This window comes from Lampetra fluviatilis, chromosome 35 (assembly GCF_964198595.1).
Source record: "Lampetra fluviatilis chromosome 35, kcLamFluv1.1, whole genome shotgun sequence".
In the NCBI taxonomy this organism is placed as follows: domain Eukaryota; kingdom Metazoa; phylum Chordata; class Hyperoartia; order Petromyzontiformes; family Petromyzontidae; genus Lampetra; species Lampetra fluviatilis.
In genome coordinates this window covers 1,773,117-1,795,114 of record NC_136309.1, presented here as the reverse complement: position 1 = coordinate 1,795,114, position 21,998 = coordinate 1,773,117, and the positions used below count along the sequence as shown (strand labels likewise).

Sequence of the window (21,998 nt, the reverse complement as noted above, 5' to 3'; positions counted from 1 at the left end):
TCACGTGCTTGGCCCATCATCATGACGTCCCACGGCTTTAATCATCACCGATGAGAACTTTCTTCAACATCCACGTTCATTTTGTTGAACGAGATGAGTTAGTGACTCAAGAGACCGCGCGGGTTGGTGTCCTCTGCAAGAGTCGCCTTGCTTCACCGTTGCGCTGAGAATTTATGTTGTTGCATTTGTCATTGTTGCAAATGAGGTGTTATCCTGGCCTCTTGAGTTCTCTCCAAGTTAAAACGACATGTACTTAAGCGAAAGTAATATAACAAAAAGCAATCGCGTACTTGTGATTTTTTTTATATATGGGGAGAAAGAGGAGTATGGATACATTTTCTCTCCCATGCAATTCCCTCTTTCTATAACGGCAACAGAAAGGACAATTACTCGAATGCAATGCATCTTAACACGATTTTGAATCTATGAACTATGCCGTTGATTCGTCATGCACTATTGACACCGCACAAGAACGCGAACCAACTTTGGCAGAAAACAATTTCATGACAACCCAGTACCACCAACTTATCATCACAACTCTCGGGCGACAGTAACAGCACCGACTTGTGTATAACCCTCGTAGTTCACCGGCTTACCAGAGCACCCCCACCTATCGACAATCGCGGAACAACTCTGCGACTAAACGTATCCTGGTGCAGAAAACGGCGCCGACCGTTCGCACCAACCCTCACGCGCGCTCCCCCTCCTCGGTGTTTGAGGCTAAGCAGCAGAGGCCCAGGGTACGTAACGACAGTCTTAGGACCTGGTGTACGCTATCTCGACGAAGCGCTCTGAGCGACTCCACGCAGCCGCAGCCTCGGCCACCCACTCACCCGTACAGCATCAGTTCCCCGCAGCAGCCGGACACCCCGCGGGAGACCCCTCGGCTCTGGCAAACGTCGACCACCGAGGTCCCCTCTGTTTAGTACACGGGTAGCCCTCACTTCGATACACAAATGTGGTCGCACGCCCTCGCAGCCTCTGTCAATCCACTCGACCTCGTGCAGCGCCCTCCAATCAGAGCCCCGTAACATCGTTACGTAAGCCCCTGACTGTTTTCGTTGACCTCGCTCTCCACCAATCACGCACGACCCCGTCGAATAACTCCCCCCCCCCCCTTCCTCTCAACCCGCGCCAAGCGGCGTGCCCCTCGCTGGCCAACTCGAGGCCCCTGCCCCTGTCCCCTGGTCAAGGGCAGACTCCGTGGTTGGCGATGCTATGCGATGAAATCGTACACCCGACGAAATCACCGATCAGAGATTTTCCCCCGACATGTGGTGGTCGTGGATCGTGACTCGCGGCTGATTGTTATAGGTTCCGCTCAGTCGATCCGGCACCACCCAGCTCAAAGTCGATTGGATGGCCATCTTAAAAAGTGTACGATTTTATCTTAAATTGTTTTCCACGGTTCGCAGATACAAAACAATGGTTTTTATAATAGCTTTTTCAATGTGGCACGCCCCCCTTAATTTGATTGGCTAATATCAGCAAAATCGGCGATTCCCTATCATTTGATTGGCTAATTTCAGCAAGATCGGCGATTCCCTTCATTTGATTGGCTAATATCAGTAAGATCAGTGATTCCCTTCATTTGATTGGCTAATATCAGCAAGATCGGCGATTCCCTTGATTTTATTGGCTAATTTCAGCAAGATCGGCGATTCCCTTCATTTGATTGTCTAATATCAGCAATATCGGTAATTCCGTCGCAGTCAGCTTTTGTTGCACCACAGCGCCTTGGCTTGCAGATATTGGGGGGGTGGTTTGGGGGATCCCCCCCCCCCCCCCATAATCGCTCACCCCTCCCCCGTTACCTCACGTGACCTCGGCCACCCCGGCCTCAGCCCGGGGCGACAGCATTTATCTCTATTGTGGCACTGCTCGTGTGCAACAGCGAAGCAAATATATAATAACTCAAAGAAACAACAACAACAAACATGTAGTTACAAACAAATGACAGTGTTACAGAAGAAAATGAATTTACTGCACGAACATAAATTGATATTAAATACAATAGATGTACTGCGATGAAAGTTGGCTCGGACAATTCGCTTTTTGGAAACCGTTCAAAATAAAATTACGTTACAGAAACATTGAAATGGATTTAGCTTGGTTATTCCACCGGTGTGTTAACAGACACGGACGCATGTCGATTTGCGATTGAAGTTATACGGATTCCACAGTTTAGCAGCAACTTGTGATTTAAGTGGAAAAGTAACAAAGGACATCTTTGAAGCGCACTCATTCCACACATTGCTCGCCACAAATGAACTACCAATCCCTCGCTGATCTCGTCAAGGAGCATAAACCATCATCACGCGAACTCCGGTAGTCATCTTCGCAGCAGCGGCTTTTGGCTGGCCAACGAACAAAGACGGTCACCGCATCGCGCGCTTCGGATGTGCTTCGGCGTCCGTCTGGAACGCTCTTCCTAACCATATTAGGACGCCACTGGAGCTATGCAACTTTTAAAATCTGAATTGAAAACTCATTTGTTTAAAACTGATTTTTATGTTTGGTTTGTTGTCCTTACCCCGCATCTCCATTCATCACGGTTCACTACGTACGGTGCGAAAGAAGTTCAACATACATACGTACATACATATTCCTGGTGTTGAGACCATTAACATGACACTATGTTAATGTTTGTTTGTCTCTCTCTCTCTGTGTGTCTCTCTCTCTCTGTGTATGTGTCTCTCCGTGTCTGTGTGTGTCTCTCTCTGTGTATGTGTCTCTCTCCGTGTCTGTGTGTCTCTCTCTCTGTGTGTATGTGTCTCTCTCCGTGTCTGTGTGTGTGTCTCTCTCTCTCTGTGTGTCTCTCTCTGTGTATGTGTCTCTCTCCGTGTCTGTGTGTGTCTCTATCTCTGTATATGTGTCTCTCCGAGCTTGCATTCATTCACACCTGATGACGGTTGTTTGTGTTGCAATCGAAACGTCGTATTCTATTATTATTTATTTTCTTTCTACGCGACTTTACCGAAATAACCACAGAGTAAAGTGGTGTTTAGTTTGCGAGCTCTTTTGAACTCCATTCAGCGCTGCAAGCTTCGTCGGGGTTCAATTCGCACCGTTTAAGGTTGAGCGCATGGGTCCAGAAGGGGCTCGCGTGAGTTCAAGCGATGACGAGGGACATTCTTGAGGTCCCGATGAATTATGATGATGATCATGAGAGATCGGCATATTTTTGCCAAAAAATGTTGCTACTTTCCAGCACGTGACCTTATACAATGTAAATGTCACGAGACTGGGAACTTCGTCACTATTTCCAAGAAATCGTGTGAACATCACTTTCCCAAGGTTACCGTCAACACACATGTGCAATAATAATATGCATGACTTCACCAACTCTTGTACAAATATAAATGCATTTTAGCCTATCAACGTGTTACAAAACAATGCGAGAATCGACGATTATAAAATATGTATTTTTATAATCGTATTTTTTTAAAGGTCTTCATTCATTAGGCGCGGCGTCACACGCAGATGGAGAAACCGGCATTTGCACTTGACATTCTTTTGAGGAGCATGTTGAATTTGGAGCGCGTTCGGGCTTTCTTGGAAGAAGATGTGCACAGACCGCGCGTTGAATCGCCATCTGGGTACGGTTCAATTTCAGCCAAAGCTGTCAAGTTGCGGCGAAGCTGAAAGTTGCCCGACACGAGAGCCAAACAAACGTTGTTTCTCCCCCGAGCAGCCCACTTTTAAGTCCGAGTTGAAAATGCGCTCCATTCAAAAACGTTGATATGCCTTAACATCCCATGGTATGCTTAACGGCTTTGCGCAAGATGGTCTTGGTAGAGCGAAGCATGATTCACATTTTCATGTATTCCTTCGCGGCGTTTGCCGTCAAGCACCAGACCCAGGTGTGCCCCTCGAGCTGCCAGTGCGATAGCCTCAAGCGCGACGTCGGATGCATCTCCAAGCGGCTGACGAGCGTGCCGCGCGGGCTGCCACCACGCACGCGGACGCTGCATCTCAACGGCAACAGCATCGCCGCTCTCTCCGCGCACTCCTTTGTTCGCGTGCCGCGCCTGGAGGATCTCCAGCTGCGGGACTGCGGCGTCCGAGACATCGGCAGCGGCGTGTTTCGAGGAATGAGCCACCTGGCAGCCCTCGATCTGAGCAACAACGACATTCAGATTCTGCATCCCGGGGCTTTCGATGGGCTGACGACGCTCAAGACGTTGCTGCTGCACAACAACCGGCTCCTTGAGATCAAAGCTGGGGCATTCTCCTCGTTGCAGCAGCTGAGGCTGCTGAACCTGACGGGGAACCGGCTGACCTACCTGCCGGACGGGGCGCTGCGGGGCCTCAAGTGGCTCGAGAATTTGCGGCTGTCCAACAACGCGCTCAGCAGCCTCGGCGACGACGTCTTCGCGGCTCTCTCGTCTCTGCGGCGTCTCGACCTCGACGGCAACCGCCTGCAGTTCGTCCCCGTGGAGGCGCTGGCGAAGCTGCGGCGAGTGGTCGCGATGGACCTGAGCGAGAACCCGCTGACGTTCCTCGGCGACTCCGCGTTTCGCACGCCGGCCCTGCAGCGTCTCCGCGCGGACGACACCGCCCTGCAGAACGTGGCGCCCGGCGCGTTCGACGCGTCTCCCGGCCTGCTCTGGCTCCATCTCCGGCGTAGTCAGCTCAAGGTCGTCCACCCCATGACCTCCCTCACGCGGCTCAGGCAGCTGTCCCTGCACGGCAGCCCCCTGCAGTGCGACTGCTACCTGCGCGACTTTCGCGAGTGGCTGCGTGTCAACGCCGCCAATCTGTCGTTTAGCGGCAGCTGCGCGACCCCCGCCGGGGTCTATCTCAGGCCACTCACCGACCTGCAGCCCGATCAGCTCAAGTGCGAGAGCGGGCAGCGGTCCCCGAGGCCCGGCGCGCCGCCGCTCGAACCCAAAGGCTGCCCGAAACGCTGCAACTGCAGGCCAGAAGTCCACCACGTGGCCTGCAAAAGCAGGGCCCTCACGGCGGTCCCTGGGAACATCCCAGGGTACACCTGGCTTTTGGACCTGCAGGACAACCAGGTGTCTGTCGTTCCCAAGAAGGCGTTTTCCACGGCCAATAACCTCTTCTCGCTGCATTTGCAAAACAATCGAATCAACGACTTTGGTAAAGATGCATTTTACGGTTTGGGCAAGCTGATTTATCTATATTTGTCGAATAACAGCATTTCTCACTTGAAAAACTACGTCTTTAATGGCCTCAGCTCGCTCACGTACCTATACTTGGACCATAATTTGCTCACGGTCCTGAGTGCGTGCATGTTTAAACCTCTGGACAATCTGAATTCCCTCAATTTGGGCTACAATGGAATCCATCTCGTGGACGAAAAGGCCTTCGACGGGGCGCGCAAATTGCGCGGTCTGAATTTGACGAGCAATAACGTCTCGTCGCTTCCAGCCGCGACCTTTTCCTCGACCCCTGAGATCGAGACACTCTCCCTGGACAAGAACAAGCTCGCCCACGTGCCAACGCGATGCTTGCAGAACGCGCCCAACCTCAAGAAACTTGACCTCTCCTATAACCCCATCAAATCCATCGCCCCGGACGCTTTCGCTAAGGGGCCCAGGTTCCTCCAACACCTGTGGATCGGCTACACGGATCTGCAGAAGGTGAGGGCATGTCCTCTGCATCGTGTTGAGTACACATTGCACGTACGCGTTCATTGTTCGGTGCTTGGTAGCCCCCTCGATTTGCCCGCACGGCAATTGAAGCAATGAGGCAAGTTGCTTAAATCCATTCGCCTCTGTCACCAGAGTCCATCGGAAAGTCGCGCGTGGTGGGGTAAAGTGTGGGTACTCCAATCGTTCCCTCGACCTTCTGGCCAGCGTGGAAGCGTAGGCCACAATGCCCTCGAGTGAGGAGGCCCTTCTCCCAGCCGTGGCCACGTGAGCTCGTAGGTGCAGGTCCGCACTTTTGCCTTTTACGTGAACTCTGCTTTCACCAATGCAATGACTTTCACATCACGTGCACAGCACATACGCAGAAGGACAATCCGAGCAGACGACCCCCAATCGCTGTCGTGGGGTTTCAACCTCTCTCGATGTTTGTGATTCTCAGCCGTTCTTTGGCAACTGTGTTACTTACCCCCCCCCTTCTGGGATTTTGATTCAACCGAGTAACCCCCCCCGCCCCCCACCTTGCCTGATCCAACTTGGTTGTGAGAAATGCACGTGTGAATAATGAACATCGATATTTTTGTTCACCAATTGTGCATTTTGTGAGGTCACCTAGCTAGCCAAGTCACTGCAAGCGAATTAAACTAAAATGCCACGGACTTTGTGCGCGCGCGAAGTGAATGTGTTCACGCTCGCTGGCTACTGTTGGAAACCCGCGCTGTTTACCATCAATGAGTTTAGAAAGGTCTTTAATGTCGTTCTGGGTTACCATATGGACTTAAATTGTATCGTAGTTATTTTATATTGGCGGATTCATGCGTGATTATTCACCAATGACTCACGCGCACGATATCATTTTACACTTTTACAAATCGTTGCACGTTATACCCCCCTGGGACATTGCCACGTCCCCCGGTTGAGAACCATCGCTCTCTCCGTGACGAACAACGGCGAATTATGCGATAACCATTTCAACGGAGCGGATCGTCAATATAGTTCACTCGCATGAGCCGTAAAAAAAAAATTTCATCGGTCGTACTAAAGTTTTGCTGCCTTAGCTGGTATCGACGTCTGCTCTGAACCCAGTGAACCACACGTAATACAAAATACAGGAAGATAAGATCGCCACGCCACAATTGTCTGACACGAGCTGTCAGAACACTGCCAGACCACTCTGGTTTATGACACGAGGCATTGCAAACCAAACTAGATTTTTTTTATTTTGCTAGATACAGCCCACTGAGTTATATAACATTTTTTTCAGAAGCGACCTGGCCACAAATGATAGCTCAACGAAGTGGCTTATCGCATGGAAATTTATAGCAGCCAAATATTCTAAACACGTGTTGAAATATGTGGAGGAGAAAAACAGGAGGATCTGTAGGAAAATCCTCGTGACCACGGAGAGAGAGACACCACAAACTCCAAATATATAGCAGGCGTCAGGGTCGTGATGTAACCCACGACCTCCTGTGCACCAGGCGAGGTAGTTAACATCTCCAAGCCACCGTGATGATGATGAGAGAGAGAAAGAGACTCACGCAAACTCCAAATATACATCAGGTGTCAGGGTCGGAATCAAACCCACGACCTCCTGTGTACCAGGCGAGGTAGTGAACATCTCCTAGCCAGCGTGCCACCCACCCATCATCACGCAGCTCGTGTCCCCCCCCCCCCCACCTCGTGTTGTCTCCCCTCCAGGTGCACGCGCAGTCTCTGCGGGACCTGAGCCCGACGTTGCGCTCCCTGGACCTGCGGCACAACAAACTGCGCTCGCTGCAGCTGCCCTACTCGTCCCTGACGAGTCTGCGGGTCCTGCACCTGCACGGGAACCCGTGGGCTTGCGACTGCAGCCTGATGCCCCTTCAGCGGTGACCACGAGACGCGTGTGTCTGTCCGTGTCTTTGCGCGTGTCCATTCCCTTGTCAACTCGCGATACAGCGGGCGTGTTATTTGACGTCGACGCAGAGCGACAACCGCAATGTCACGTGCACGTGGCCAAGCCCAGGCGCATTGTGGCGCCGTGATGCCTGCTTCGTAGTTGTGGATCGGGCATTGGTTCGGCATCCGCTGCACGGTCTGTTCTGCACGATCACAGTCGCCCACTGCTACTGGGGAGTTTTTAAATTTTCGATTTGCGCATCAGGCATCCACGTCTCCTGCCATGGCTTGCAAGTACGCGCTTGCAAGCCATTGACACGATGCTCCACAGCAACGGGTATTAATGAGTTTGTACACAATATTGCCTCTCCCCCCCCCATCTCCTTGTGGTGTCGTGCAGGTGGCTCGAGATTCGGCGCATTCGGCACGGGGGGAAATGCGCCGAGCCCAAATCCGTGCGGGGGAAGCCGCTTCGCTCCGACTCCCTCGCTCGCTGCGACCGCCACCACAAATCCAACAGCGCTCGATCGACGCACCCCGAAGGGCGTCGCGCTCGGCACGCACATCGCCGTGTCTCGAACGCGCACGCAAACGCCCCCGAGTGATGTCCAAGACAACCCTTTCGTTCGCGATATTAGGAAGCCACTTGGGAGCTATGCACTTTTAAATCTAGATTGAAACACTCATTTCTTTAGACGAGTTGCTTTTGTTGTTGTTGTTGTGTGCGCCCCGATTAGCGCCGTTGGCTACGTACGGTGCGAAAGAAGTTCAAAGTACGTGCGTATCCGCTGCTGGGCGAGAGAGTCTCATCACTGCCCTGCGTCTCGCGCAGGTTTATTTGACCATACTTCACCACATTGATCGGTGGAGCGAGCAGTGGTGATGGACGTGGGGGGGGGGCAGAGAGAGGGGGGGGAGCACAGAAAGTACAGCACAACGGATGCACTGCTACACACTGCCCCCTGCCAGCGACGTGTCCCCTCTGCGACAACCTTGCATGTGTGCTGCAACATGCGCTCGCCTCTCCAAGCACGACTCTCCAGGCTCAAGGCTGCCTGGCTGCCGAGGTCAGACCAAGGGTGGCACAGTCGGGTTTTTTACAATCGGGTTTAATTGTCTTTTTATATTAAACCCGATCATCTGAGATTGAGAGAAATCCGGTTTAATTGGTTATAATTGCAGAACCGCACTTCTCAACGATGGGCTTCATCCATTCCAAGCGAAGGAACTCACTGGCGCCCACGATTGTGGAGGAGAAGCTCGTGTTCATCAAGACCAACCTGCCCGCCGCATTCAACGACTACCCCGTGCCCGACGCCCCCCCCCAACCCCGGGTACGATGATAGCAGCACCGACGAGGAAGCAGCCTAAGCCTTGGATCAGAGTTTCGTATTCATTAAACCAGGTTTTAATTCCCCGAAATCGGGTTTAATTGTATTAAAGAAAAAACCCGATGCCTGTCGCTGGAAAAATCTGGTATTTTTTCCACCCATGGTTCAGACGCATTGTGGGTATTCTGCTCGCGAAGCGATGGGCGTCCCAGACGCTGGAGAGCTGCAATGCCTCGTGGTGATGGTCACACCAACGAATCCGAGAGGCGACCGAACACGCACGAGAATGGCGAGGAGGGTGTTCAAAAGATACGAGGCACTTCACATGAAAGAACCCAAAGAGTATGTGTAATGTAGTAACTCGGCGGGAGACGACTTCACGGGTAACACACTCTTTATTTTATCAAACTCGTTCACAGGTGACTAACACCTACTTTGTATCTCGGGTGACAAACACCCACTTAGTATCTCGGGTGACAAACACCCACTTAGTATCTCGGGTGACAAACACCCACTTAGCTACTTGGCGACTAACGCCCACTGAGCTACTCGGATGACCAACATCCACCTAGTATCTCGGGTGACAAACACCCACTTAGCTACTCGGCGACTAACGCCACTGAGCTACTCGGATGACCAACATCCACTTAGCTACTCGGCGACTAACGCCACTGAGCTACTCGGGACACTCCCTGCCCGGGGTATCCGTCTCGACTGTGGGTCCCCAGCCCGACCCACGGGGGCGTCGGACCCCGGGTCCCACAGCCTCGCCTCCGAGCCTCACAGGGCCCCGGTCCCCACAAGGACGGCGGGACTAGGGGTCTCGGGGCACTAGGTCTTCAGCTCCGTCTTCGGGTCTTCAACTGGGTCACTCCCCCCGAGTGCTCTCGCGCGTCCCCCTTTATACCCCACCTGCGGACGTCGCTGCGAGCACCCACTTATTCGACCAATCGCCGGGCGCTGGCTACGATCCTCTTTTCCCACATCTCATCGTGCCTCACCACCCACGCCGCGCCGCCCCGTCATCTGTCACTCCCGGCGCGCGCGTCCACACCACGCCCACAACGCGTGCCCAACCCCGCACCCCGCGCCGCCCCGTGATCCATCACTGTCACAGTCGGCGCACGTCAATACCACCACTACATATGGATCCCTGCAGTCACGAAAACTTCAAATCTAGATGAAACTTCAAATCTAGACTTCACGTGCTCTTCACCTATCTCTCTCTCACACTGTTGCGATCGTGAAGTCACATGTTGGATGCATTATGTACGTTGGACTTCTTTCGCACCGTACGTAGCCAACCGTGCTAACCGGAGATGCGGGGGGAAAGGTAGAATATTAAAATTATAATAAATAACGAATTCGTAATTTCGCGATGATTGCTGTACCTTCAAACTGCTGATTCCTATCGTCCGTAGCCAGGAGCATAAACCCTGATCAGTTGTGTTGCGTGCTTGTCATTTCCGGAAGAGAACACTTTAAGTTAATAAAAACGATTTGAAACAAATGGTACGATGCATGTACATGAGTGGCTCGCAATAAGCTCCCAGGGCTCGTGACATCCTGGCTCATGACGAGGGGCACCTCTGAAATGAACCTGAATGTCAACCACAGTGTAAGTGGATCTCAACCTGAATGTCAACCACAGTGTAAGTGCATCTCAACCTGAATGTCAACCACAGTGTAAGTGAATCTCAACCTGAACGTTAACCACAGTGTAAGTGGATCTCAACCTGAACGTTAACCACAGTGTAAGTGGATCTCAACCTGAACGTTAACCACAGTGTAAGTGGATCTCGACCCCAGGCCCATCACACGCAGAAAGGATGTGGCCTTCGTGCCGCTATTCTCCGGATTATACTGGTAGGAACCCACTGGTTACATCAGCCCACAGGGGATTATTGTGTCCGTCCGTCGTGCAGGGAAGGGCTGGGTGGGGAGGGAGGGGCTGGGTGGAAAGGGGAGGGTGGGGCTGGGTGGGGAAGGTGGGGCTGGATGGGGAGGGGAGGGAGGGGCTGGGTGGGGAGGGTGGGGAGAGACTGGGTGGGGAGGGTGGGGCTGGGTGGGGCTGGGTGGGGAGGGGCTGGTCACCCCGTGGTGCCCTTATAAAACTCAACGTTTAACCTACTCACGCCGGCTTGTGCCCGCCCTCACAGTCGGGCATATTTGGGGAATACACCACGCCGCCGTTGACCCTGGCCATTGACCGAGCAACCCAACGTTCCTACCAGCTCCCTCCGCAGGAATGTGTTAAAACACACGGGGGTAGGAGTCTTGTAATCCGGGTGACAGGTGTGACACCATACCTCGTGAGGCTCCTTGTCACAGGCGTGACATCTGACCCCCCTCCCCCATTCGTCCGTGAAGGGCTCACATGTGACGTCATCACACCTACCCCTCTATTTAAGGAACGAAACAGGTGGACGTCACAAATGTGGCGGTCAGCCTGATGATGTTCGTTGTAATTACAGGCAAAACGTCGTACTCAGATTGTAAATGTTGTGGATTTGTTCTTTGTACAAGTTACGAATTGGCACGTTTTGTTTACGTGACAAGCATTACGAATTGGCTGTGGGGCCGTCCATAAATTACGTCACGCACCTGGGGGGGGGGGGTCAGACATTCGTGACGATGTGTGACGAGGATGGGGGGAGGTTTGAAAAATTGAACGTCACATCAAAATGCGCAACTTTAAATAAATATGGAATTGTTGATTCATCGATTTATTGTTGGCACAATAAGCATTTTTAGAGGCTAAAAGTTATTTTAAACAGCGCCCCGAGTGATGGAACAGCGGCCCTTAGTGGACACAAATTTAGTTTATCGCAAAATAAGATTTTTTTTGTTTTGTATAAAATAACAACCAAAAGTTTTAAACCTTAAACACCTTTTAAAACGTCTGATTGTGTAAAATCGCTGCAAGCAAACGACTCCTTAATCAGACACGAGCAACACGTGACTTGACAACAGACTGTGGGAGCCACGGCCGCGATATGTAACGCCGCGCGTGTTGAACTTCTTTCGCACCGCACGTCGCCAACAGAGCTTATTGGAGGTGCGATTATCACCGCGTCCCAGCCTCGTGTCCCAGACGCCCAGAGCGAGGAACACCGCCGCACTGACACGGGGACATTTCACTGCCTCGCTCTAGCCCCCTTAACCAAACCCCACCGCTAACACCAACCCCTTATCTCCCTTAGGGGCCGTCCATAAATGACGTCACGCACCTGGGGGGGGGGGTCAGACATTTGTGACGATGTGTGACGAAGGGGGGGTGGGTTTGAGAAATGTGACGTCACATCAAAATGCGCAAACTTTTAATAAAGATAGACAACACGTTCTACTTAATTAAATAGACTTTTTAGTAAATGTTTTCTCCTACAACATCAGAGTGCAGCGCCACATTAAATACGCACTACAATGACAATAGTTTGAAGCGATTTGAAGCATGTTTTATTTGGGGGGGGGGGCAGAGTTTTGTGACGTCATATTTGAGGGGGGGGGGTCTGACTTTTTGTGACGCCGTGTGACGCGGGGGGGGGGGGTCAAAAATCATCCAAAATCGCGTGACGTCATTTATGGACGGCCCCTTGTTGCAGCCTTGTGAAGATTGGGAGCACAGGTGGTGCCATCGGCCACTCATCTCGGTCAGTCGACCCGTGGCACATGTTGGGTCTCTCCCGTGACCTCCCTTCCAGCGGGCGTTCGACACTTCACGTGGCCTTAAAGTGCACCTAGCCTGGCACAAGCGCCGTGGTGACATGAGCCACACGTACTTGTGGTGAACATGCAAACAAGCATGTTCTGATACTAAAGATACGCTCGTGGTTCATGCAGACTTGATTCTGTTTGGTGCGTGAACATCTTAACGCCTGTGTTATTGTCAGGCAGGGTAAAACTATTCTTATTTTTCATACATTGATATTGACAACAAAAAAGGTCCCATGATTAAAAACAAATCATTATTTTATTTTTGGTAAACAGTAATCATTTTCAGGACACCTTTGTAGATTAAACAACATTGGAAAAAAAACTCAAATTGTTCGCGTTTTGTCCCCGTGACAATCACCAGACATGCCTTGCACAGTGGACAGAAAGCCTCCGATCAAGACAACACCCGCAGCAAGGCTCCCTCGCCCTCAGCACGGCAATTTCGCCCCTTTTTTTTTATCAATTAACATTAAAGAAAAGACTCCAAAGTCGCGCCAAGTTGCTGTTCCACCACCACCACAATCGGCACCCCGCGTTATCCTGCAGGGGGCCCTCTCTCCCACGTGACGCAGCCTGCAAAGAAATAATTTACAAAAAGGTCTCCCACATTGCAGCTGCTCACCCCAAGCTCCACATGCTCTGACACGTGAGGCATCGTCTTTCTACTGTTCGCCTGTTGGCGTTCTCTGGCCTGACGCTGGTGAGACTTGACCTCTACAGAAGGCTGCTGTCGACTAATCGGTTTCAAAGACAATTCCATACAGGGTGCTGCAAAAAAATGTTAACACTTATATGGGGAATATAGTTTTTAATGGGAAAAGAACGGATAATACACTGTAACATGATAACACATTCCTGCGGAGGGAGCTGGTAGGAACGTTGGGTTGCTCGGTCAATGGCCAGGGTCAACGGCGGCGTGGTGTATTCCGCAAATATTCCCGACTGTGAGGGCGGGCACAAGCCGGCGTGAGTAGGTTAAACGTTGAGTTTTATAAGGGCACCACGGGGTGACCAGCCCCTCCCCATCCAGCCCCACCCCTCCCATCCCCCACCCAGCCCCACCCTCTCCACCCAGCCCCTCCCCACCCTCCCCACCCAGCCCCACCCTCCCCACCCTCCCCTCCCCACCCAGCCCCTCCCTGCACGACGGACGGACGGACACAATAATCCCCTGTGGGCTGGTGTAACCAGTGGGTTCCTACCAGTAACAAATGTCACGTTAACAGCTTCAAAAAGTCAGTCTCCACTGGTTCGCGATCATCGTCAACGAGTGCTCTGGAATCTTCTCCAGGTGGTCTCCAGAGCTCGGAGGTGACGATTATCCGAACCGGTCCTGGGCCTCCCCTAGCTCGACTTAGCCTGAAATGAGTACCTGATGCGGTGTGTAAACATCGCCACTGGGGAGACAAAGGCGGTCGGGCGTGGTGCTGGCCACCCACCCCCTCGTGTGCCGTGCCGGCCCGAACGGGTGCTCGCAAACAGCACTTGCCCCTACAGTCTGTGACAGGCTATACGGGGGAGCTTTGTCTTTGTGCCCCACAACTCACACAGCCAATTGTCTCCTTTAGTCTTAACCCCGCCACGACCTCACGTATAACCGTGCTGCTCCATTCAACAGAGACGTATTGTCCCATTACACCTTCGAGAGCGAGGTTGTTTTGTTGTTTCGCCTGTGCTCAGCGAGTAATGAGATCCTGTTTATTTATTGAAAGATGTCCTACTCGATTATCGTCCACGAACGAGACGGGGTTTGTTTCTCCCCGCTGGTCATCGTCCACGACACGTGGTGTAAGACGGGGGGAGGAGGTTAACCCGTCTCGCGGCCAAGTGAACTCACCACGCGCCTGGTAACCGATGGGAGACTCTGCGTGGGGGTTACGGGGACGATGAAACACAGTGTCAACAAAAGAGAAAAATGCTCGAGTGGCATGTGAACATTTAAATAAAAGTCATGCAATCGTCATACTACCATATGTAACATATCATCGGCCTAGCTTAAACTGCTGTCTTTAGTTCTTTAATAATATATACTGTTATGAGTATTTTTCCCCCTATCAAAGCAGAAAAAAATATGCTTCCAAAACGTGCAGAAATCTCGACTTTGTTATTGATCTCCGCAGCTCTATTCTACTTTACCTTTTATCCCTCTAAGATCTAAGAGGTGAAAACAGAATGTATGTGTTTAATGACTGTCAAGGTCTTACCGAAACCCTGAAATGGTTTACACCACATGCCAATGTTGGTGCTTTATGTTTTGGGAACGGCAATTTCCATCGCCAGCGTAAGTGCAGTGGTTATTGTAGGTATACTTACAAACGCGCCACTCTATTAACCTCGCTAATGACGAGTATATTGCACTGAATCTTGAAACATCAGTTCGATTCCCAGGCACGGCTGACATCAATCTGCAGTAATATCTCGACTGGTCCTGGGCCACATCCTTTCACCGATCCACACTGAAGTATGTCTAAACAACTTCCATGACCGATACAGCCCTTGAATTGAGACAGGGCTGACAATGATTATACTGTAGTACATTTTCATCCGTAAATAATTTTTCTTTCAATATTTGTTTTAAAGTGTGTGCGATGAAAAACCATTGGTCGAAAAGTCACTTGTTTTTATTGTTGTAAAGGCAGAGTTATTGATGAATGTGTTATCTGTCTTACAACTACAGTGTGTAACAGCATGCAGTAACAACCACGTTCCAATAACAAGGGCGATTATTTTGTTGGCGCAACAAAGTAGCAAAAAACACCAAAACTGGTGCAGAATGTCGTGGAAGCGATGGCAATTAGAATCAAGAGTGGGATTGATCCGCTCTTGCAGACGCAGGCCAATTACACCGCACATAGTTTGCCAATCCATCATCAGCTGTGGTCAATCCACTGCTGGATGAAGGTCATGCACAAACATCCCCAATCATTCACGGCCTTGCGATGTAACAATCCATATGTAGTGTCTGCACACCAGCTGATGTTGGTTACTCCATCTCGTCGGCTGACAACCTTGTCTCGGGCGTGACCTTACTTGTCTCTCAGTGCAATATCTGTCTCGGTGTTTGTTCCACGCATGCGATTCCAAGCACGTGTGTCAATAGGAAAGTTTTATTTGTGTTTCACCTTTACAGACTTACATTTACAGGCAATATGTTTGGAATAGACAATTATTTTCTCTCTTTACAGAAAATGTACACCATCACCATAATTTTCTCACAGACTTAAAAAAAACACATTCATTGCCATACGTTCATCTGAACATACTCCCATACTCGTTTTTCTTTGCTCTCATACATTTTACATAAGGCATGTCTTTAAAACTTTTTCAGACATACAACAAGCAGCATATTGAAATGGCACCATGTGCACACTCTCTCCCAACGGACGGCTGCGGCTTATGCGCTAGTTGACAATGGCACCTCTCATCACGTAACGACGAAGCAGCAGCTGCGCCAAAGATCAGCTGCCCCAAATGAGTAAGCCCAGTCGTCTTTCTACTGTGTACGACAGAACGAAGCAAACGCGGTGCTAATGAGTTGCAACATCCTCCCAAGCAAAATGAATGTTGTATTGGCTATTTAAAAAATGCATTAACTTATTTTTATTGAAGCATTAAGGGTAATAACATTTTAATGTATTTCCGTTTGTGTCTCCATATTACAAAAAAAAGCGTTTCAGCATTTTCTGCTTGATAACGTAAGCCCGGAAGGCCAGATTGTAAGTTGATAATCACGGGAAGTGACGATTCGTTGTATTTCTATATGTTGCTACATATGCTCCTGGCTGCTACAGTGAGCTAAACCGCACAAGATATCACACCCAACACGCTCGCAGCACGCCGTGAGCAAACCCCATCGAGAATGGCCAAGTTTCATTCGCTGCATGTCCAAAAATGGGCAAAAAAAATTGTTGGAAATGGTAACAGATGGCAGAAATTATACAACTATTATCTGAACAGAGTAACATTTCTAAGCGGGCCATGTTCTCAAATTTCGATTTAATCGCAGTTCACCTAAAGGACATTTGAACGTTATCAACATGATTAAAACCCGTGTGTTGTTGGGCCCACCCACCACCCACCTCCCACCTCCACAAGGAAGAAATGTTGATTGTCCAAGCTTCATCAGCATGTATATGCTCTTACCTTTCCCACCACACGAGCGTTTGGTTTATGCGCACGTGATAAACGTTGTTAACGTTTGAATGACGCCTTAAGATTGTGTTATTGCATAACAGCAGTCGACGATTATCAGTCTTATGCTAAGAGTAAGACGAGACTCCATGTAGTAGTAATGCGTGTTGAATGTAGGGACAAGGTGACAGCGTAGAGGGACGGTGCGAGATGTAATAAATGATTCGTTCTAAATATTTGCCTCATTTTGACGACTCGTGTTTGAGACATTCGTTTTACTGGATAGGTTTTGTTGTATACAAAACAGTGCTGTATTTGCTGGATAAACCATATTAGGGCGTAGCATTTCATGGAAACAAAAAACGTAGAAGTCACATTCTGTGGTTAGTGTTTGGCAACGTCTGGTTCCTGGTTTCCCCCCCCCCTGTTTTGTAATGTTGTTTCACCACTTTTCAGACTAACAATGTTTGTTTTCAAGGTCCGCATTTCTTTAACAAATAACTTCAAGAGGGGCGTTTTTGTTAATTCAATGTTACATGACATGATGCGGGAATAATCACCTGACGAGTCTCATATTTCACGCCTCTGTCGGCACGTGCAATAAAAGCAGTTACTTTAAAAATGTTTTTACCGTTCCCGAAAGACGTGGAAATTTTGGCCAAATTGGCCCATGTCATGTCACAGAGGGTGGCAGTGAGCCTTAATATACTGGAGGATAACGCAAACAAGCAGTGTGCTCGCTTAAACTATAGCTGCCGAATAATATTGGTCTGGCTATACAATCGGCTGATGGGCTAAAAACACGCAGTATCGATATTTGTAGTTTAGCTGCTGGGGTAGGGTTCATGCTGTTGATGCAGCACCAATAATCATTAATCGTTCGCAGAGAATGGTGGGCAATGTCAGATTGGATAAACACCACCCCGTGCCGGATTATCCCAGTAGCACAAGTAGCTACATATGTAGTAGCTACTACATATGTAGCTACTTTAGCTGCATCAACAGCATGAACCCTACCCCACCAGCTACACTCCATATGTAGTAGCCCCGCGCTTTCAAAGGCCCGGCGCTAAATGCTTTCAAGCTATCAATTCCGGTTCAGTGATTCTGCACTTGCTCTATTACTATAGTACTATACCGCCTTCAACTTTTACGAACGACCGGGTGTTTAAGGTTAGCGATTAGTCGTATTATCTGGCTGTATAGCGAATAAAAAAGTACAATTACTTTACTATGCAAGTAAAAAATGTGTTTAACACATGTTTAGGGCCCCTTTATGTCATATGCTACAGGCCCTGCGCGAGCTTAATCCGGCACTGACACCACCAGTCGCCTCACTGGAGTTGCCAATCGGCGGTGTGGGGGGCACGCAAGCCCAACGCGAGCGGGCCCCCCACAAGCGAAGTGTAGCCACTCACTGGCATTGACACGTCTCGTGCAAGGGGCTGCTCAATCTCACATAGCCCGTCCTGGCGGACATGGCGTGCGCACTCACTGTACGCATCAACATTGTGAGTCATCTGTTCCTGGTCACGTGCGGTTAGAAGCGTGACAAAGCTAAAACTGTGAACGTTTTGCATTCGTGGGACTCGTCTGACTGGTTTTGTTTTTTTTATCAAGAAGCCAGCTGCAATATGATTACACTTCTGATCTCCGAGGTGGAAAATAAAACTTACTGTATATATTTATTTTAAAGGTGTCTAAAATATTTTCGTGAAATAATTATGTCTTGTGATTATTGTGGTTTCAGAATTCATGTGGACCACATGCTTCCATGATGTTAACGGACACTGTAACCGTGACAGGCTTTTCTGTTTGCTTTAGATGCTCTGTGCCGTAATAGCAGCAGCCTAAACAGCTCAAATGAATGCCATAATAAGTAACGAGCAAAAGTGTTACACTTTTCAGCTGTTTAACGGCTCACCAACACATGGCGCAAAGAGACCACGAAACCAAGTTAACCCATGCACAAGTGAACTTGCAGCGGCAACACACACACACGTACATCGCCTAGCGTAGAACTATAGCACTGGGAGAAGTTATGCATAGTGACGTTATCTGCATTATGGACTTTATAAAAATACAATGCTTTACCAGTATTTCTTTACAAGCGTCATTGCAATTCTACGGCAGATTCACATTGGGAAAGTGGCATTGTTCAACTCGTCCGCGCATCTTATCGCATGATGGTATAATAACCGGCAGCACCCTAAAACCTTTAGAAAAATCGAGTGCTCAAGCTCTTTAAAACAGTAGTTTGACCGAGGTTGTATATCAAAAAAATACATATAAAACCAAAACAGTTAAATACAAATCAACTGGGCACTTGCTTTCCCACAATTAACACGTAGACCAACACGTGTAACCCATGCCATGCACCACGAACAATAACGAAGGTAATTCACAGCCCTTTGTCAATCCACTGCTGGATTGAGAGCCTACCCACCACCATGTGGAGGTTGACCATACTTCACCACGCTGGTCAGTGCAGGCTGGTGAAGATGGGTGGGCCCCAGGAATCGCTCACCAATGATTTTTTTTCTCTCCCGTGGTTGGGAATCGAACCTAAGCGACCAGAGGTTCGTCACAACTGATGGTCACCGACCTGATCAATTTATAATGATTGAAAAATATTACAAAAGTCTGTCACAGCTTCAGATAGTATCCGATTGTCAGTTAACAGAAGGTAATCTCGTTTGATTACGGTAATATTTTAGCGTATCTTAGTCCAGCTCCTTAGAACATTTTAATCTGGAGCACTCTTATTACATGGTATCGTATAAATGTTAATTATCAAAATACCCTTGGACACAATAAACAATGTGCTACACACATTACATTAAATGGCACTACACGTTGGGTTGTTAAAAGCTGATGAAACTATTATTTTGGACAGATTAACCCAACAGCCACAAGAAAAAAACAATTCAAACCGCACCCGCATCTCTTCCGCGAAGGATTTCCCGATGTGCATCATAAGCAGACATGCATCGTCTCAGCTCTCACAAGCAGCAACCACGTTCGTGTATAAGCCACCTCCAATCCAGTTGCCGATCAATGTTCAAAAGCTGAATCTGCACCCCCCCCCCACTCCTGTTGTGGATGACGTCGCCGAGTGACATCGCAGAAATGTCACGTGAGCAGGTGTGCAACAGCTGGGAAACACCTCGTGTGTCAAGTGCGCAAAGCAGTCTGGGTATTTACAACATAGGAATGCAATGCGATGTGCTGCAGCTGCTGCGTGATAAGCATCGTGCAATCGAGTTTCTGGCGAGGATAAATGTCAAAACCAAATTCAGCTTGTAGTTTGGCGATAGGCAACTCGCGCAAAACGTGTGTGTACAACTCTTGACTTAAAGCTTTCGTGACTGCAGGAATTCATATTCTTTGAGTCTTTTGGTAAAGTCACGTAGATAGCTTCGAAGAAAATAACAAAAAACTACCTTTCGATCCGAACATCAGCATGACGAACGCTTGATCGAAACGTCGTAGTTTTTTTGTTATTGTCTTTGAACCCATCTACGGGACTTTACCGAAAGATCCAAAGAATAAGAATGTGTGTGGACAACTCGATTCATACGCTGGTCCCTGACACGCTCCGAATCAACACGGTTGGCCGTTCAACTGTGTCGATTCGGAGCCAAAGATGAGCACCAGCTTGAACGCGCGTACTGCAACCCTGTTTTACATTGTCATGGGTCGTTAAAGAGCGATGGGAGGCAAGTACGATGCTCTAAACGGTGTGCGTACATCTATATCCGAGAAACATATTCTATTTTGGCATCGAGGCATTACAACAATGAAGGTACAACGTGTAAGAGGGGAACGTCGCAGACAAGCGTTTCATTCGCTTCACGTTTTATACAAAAGTGCAGGTTAACCTTGAGCCACCACCCTCACGACAAGCACTGCTGGTCCAAACTTGCATCAACAGCGAAAACAAATTGCCCATTCAACACATTTTTTTGGATGAAAGTGGCTCACCAGTAACATTTATTTGGGTACTTTTTCCCCCAGCAGCTTCACAGGTGATGGGAAAAACGTCTAAACTCAGCTCAACGCAATTTCAGGCTCCACGTCAAAGGCCTGATTCTCATCAAGTCGCTTAAGTGACAGGCGTGATGGGATCAAAGCACTGAGAGAGCAAGACCTTGCAACACATGCCGAGGTGCAGTTAAAATCTTTCCGTTCCTATTGAGGCCAACTAACAAGCTGCCGACTTGCTCATGGGAGGCGGATTTTCGTCACGTCATTTGCGCTCCTACAATACGCGCATGGACGACGCAAGGAATTCAGATGCCGTGACATTTAGCGGAGACGCGGGCTCCCCAACGATCGTCCTTGAGCCCACACGCTCTTCCACACCCGTCGAAGTCACAGAAACAAAAGTTGACAGATTCAGAAACGCGAATGCATCACAAACGTAGGAATGTACACGCGAAATGCGTTCGAGAGATTTAAAAAAACACGCCTTAAAAAAAAAGTCTGAAGAGGCTGGTAGTTAGATCATCATTGCCGATGAGATTAATCTGTTTTACATGAAAGCATAACTTTTTAAGTCTTCCAACGCCAAAGAGGGAAAATTCCCAGCAAACAGGATAATTTTCGAACTTACAACTTAGCACTATTGCTGTACCGACAGGCTGGGAAATGCTGATTTATTACCTCGCAAACTTGACCTCACCCGTAAATATATTCCAAAGTGTCCAGAGCACCTGATTTCACTCATCTCTCTTCCCTTTTACCTTCACATTGAATACGAATGAAAACAACGGCCGTCTTGCCGCCGCTGTGCAATCACTTATGCGGCAGGCTTTCTCCTTGGCAGCCACCCCCACCCAACCTTAACGCCAGTGGTTCTTCACCTTTACTGCGTTAAAGACATTTATGTTAATAAATACATAGGGGTTGATGAAACAAAGTAGTACTAAAAACATCTGGCCATGTCTCGCACCCCCCCAGGTTAAGAACCACCGCTCTACAGGGACAACTGCATGAGCGAGCAATGATTTGAGATGTTACATTATTCAAGTTTACGTTGCTTCGCCGGATGAGAACTCAAGATACCAGGACATCGTCTCTCCTTCGCAAGTGGTCATCTTTCTGGCTCGCCAAAACGACAAGAGCAACAGCAACAAGGTACAACTACCAAAATAATCAGCAACACCGTATGAAAACGAAAATATCACTTAATCCACCAGTCACTGTGCTTGATTCCCAATGTAGCACATTTTCAAATGGACAGGCAGTTGTGATAACCACCCCTTTATTATCCTAATAAATAACTGTGCACGCCACGCAGAGCATACCCCCCCCCCCCCCCCCC

General features: G+C 49.2%; 1 protein-coding gene across 1 annotated transcript; it reads left to right on the top strand.

Annotated features, from left to right (window-relative positions):
• Positions 1 to 3,785: 3,785 nt before the first annotated feature.
• LOC144944690 (chondroadherin-like protein) lies at positions 3,786 to 11,171 on the top strand. The gene is made up of 5 exons (XM_078873050.1): positions 3,786 to 5,106; positions 5,398 to 5,609; positions 7,317 to 7,486; positions 7,897 to 8,052; positions 11,159 to 11,171. Exons 1-5 carry the CDS (start codon positions 3,786 to 3,788, stop codon positions 11,169 to 11,171), a joined length of 1,872 nt encoding a protein of 623 aa, XP_078729176.1.
• The last annotated feature ends 10,827 nt before the right edge of the window (positions 11,172 to 21,998 follow it).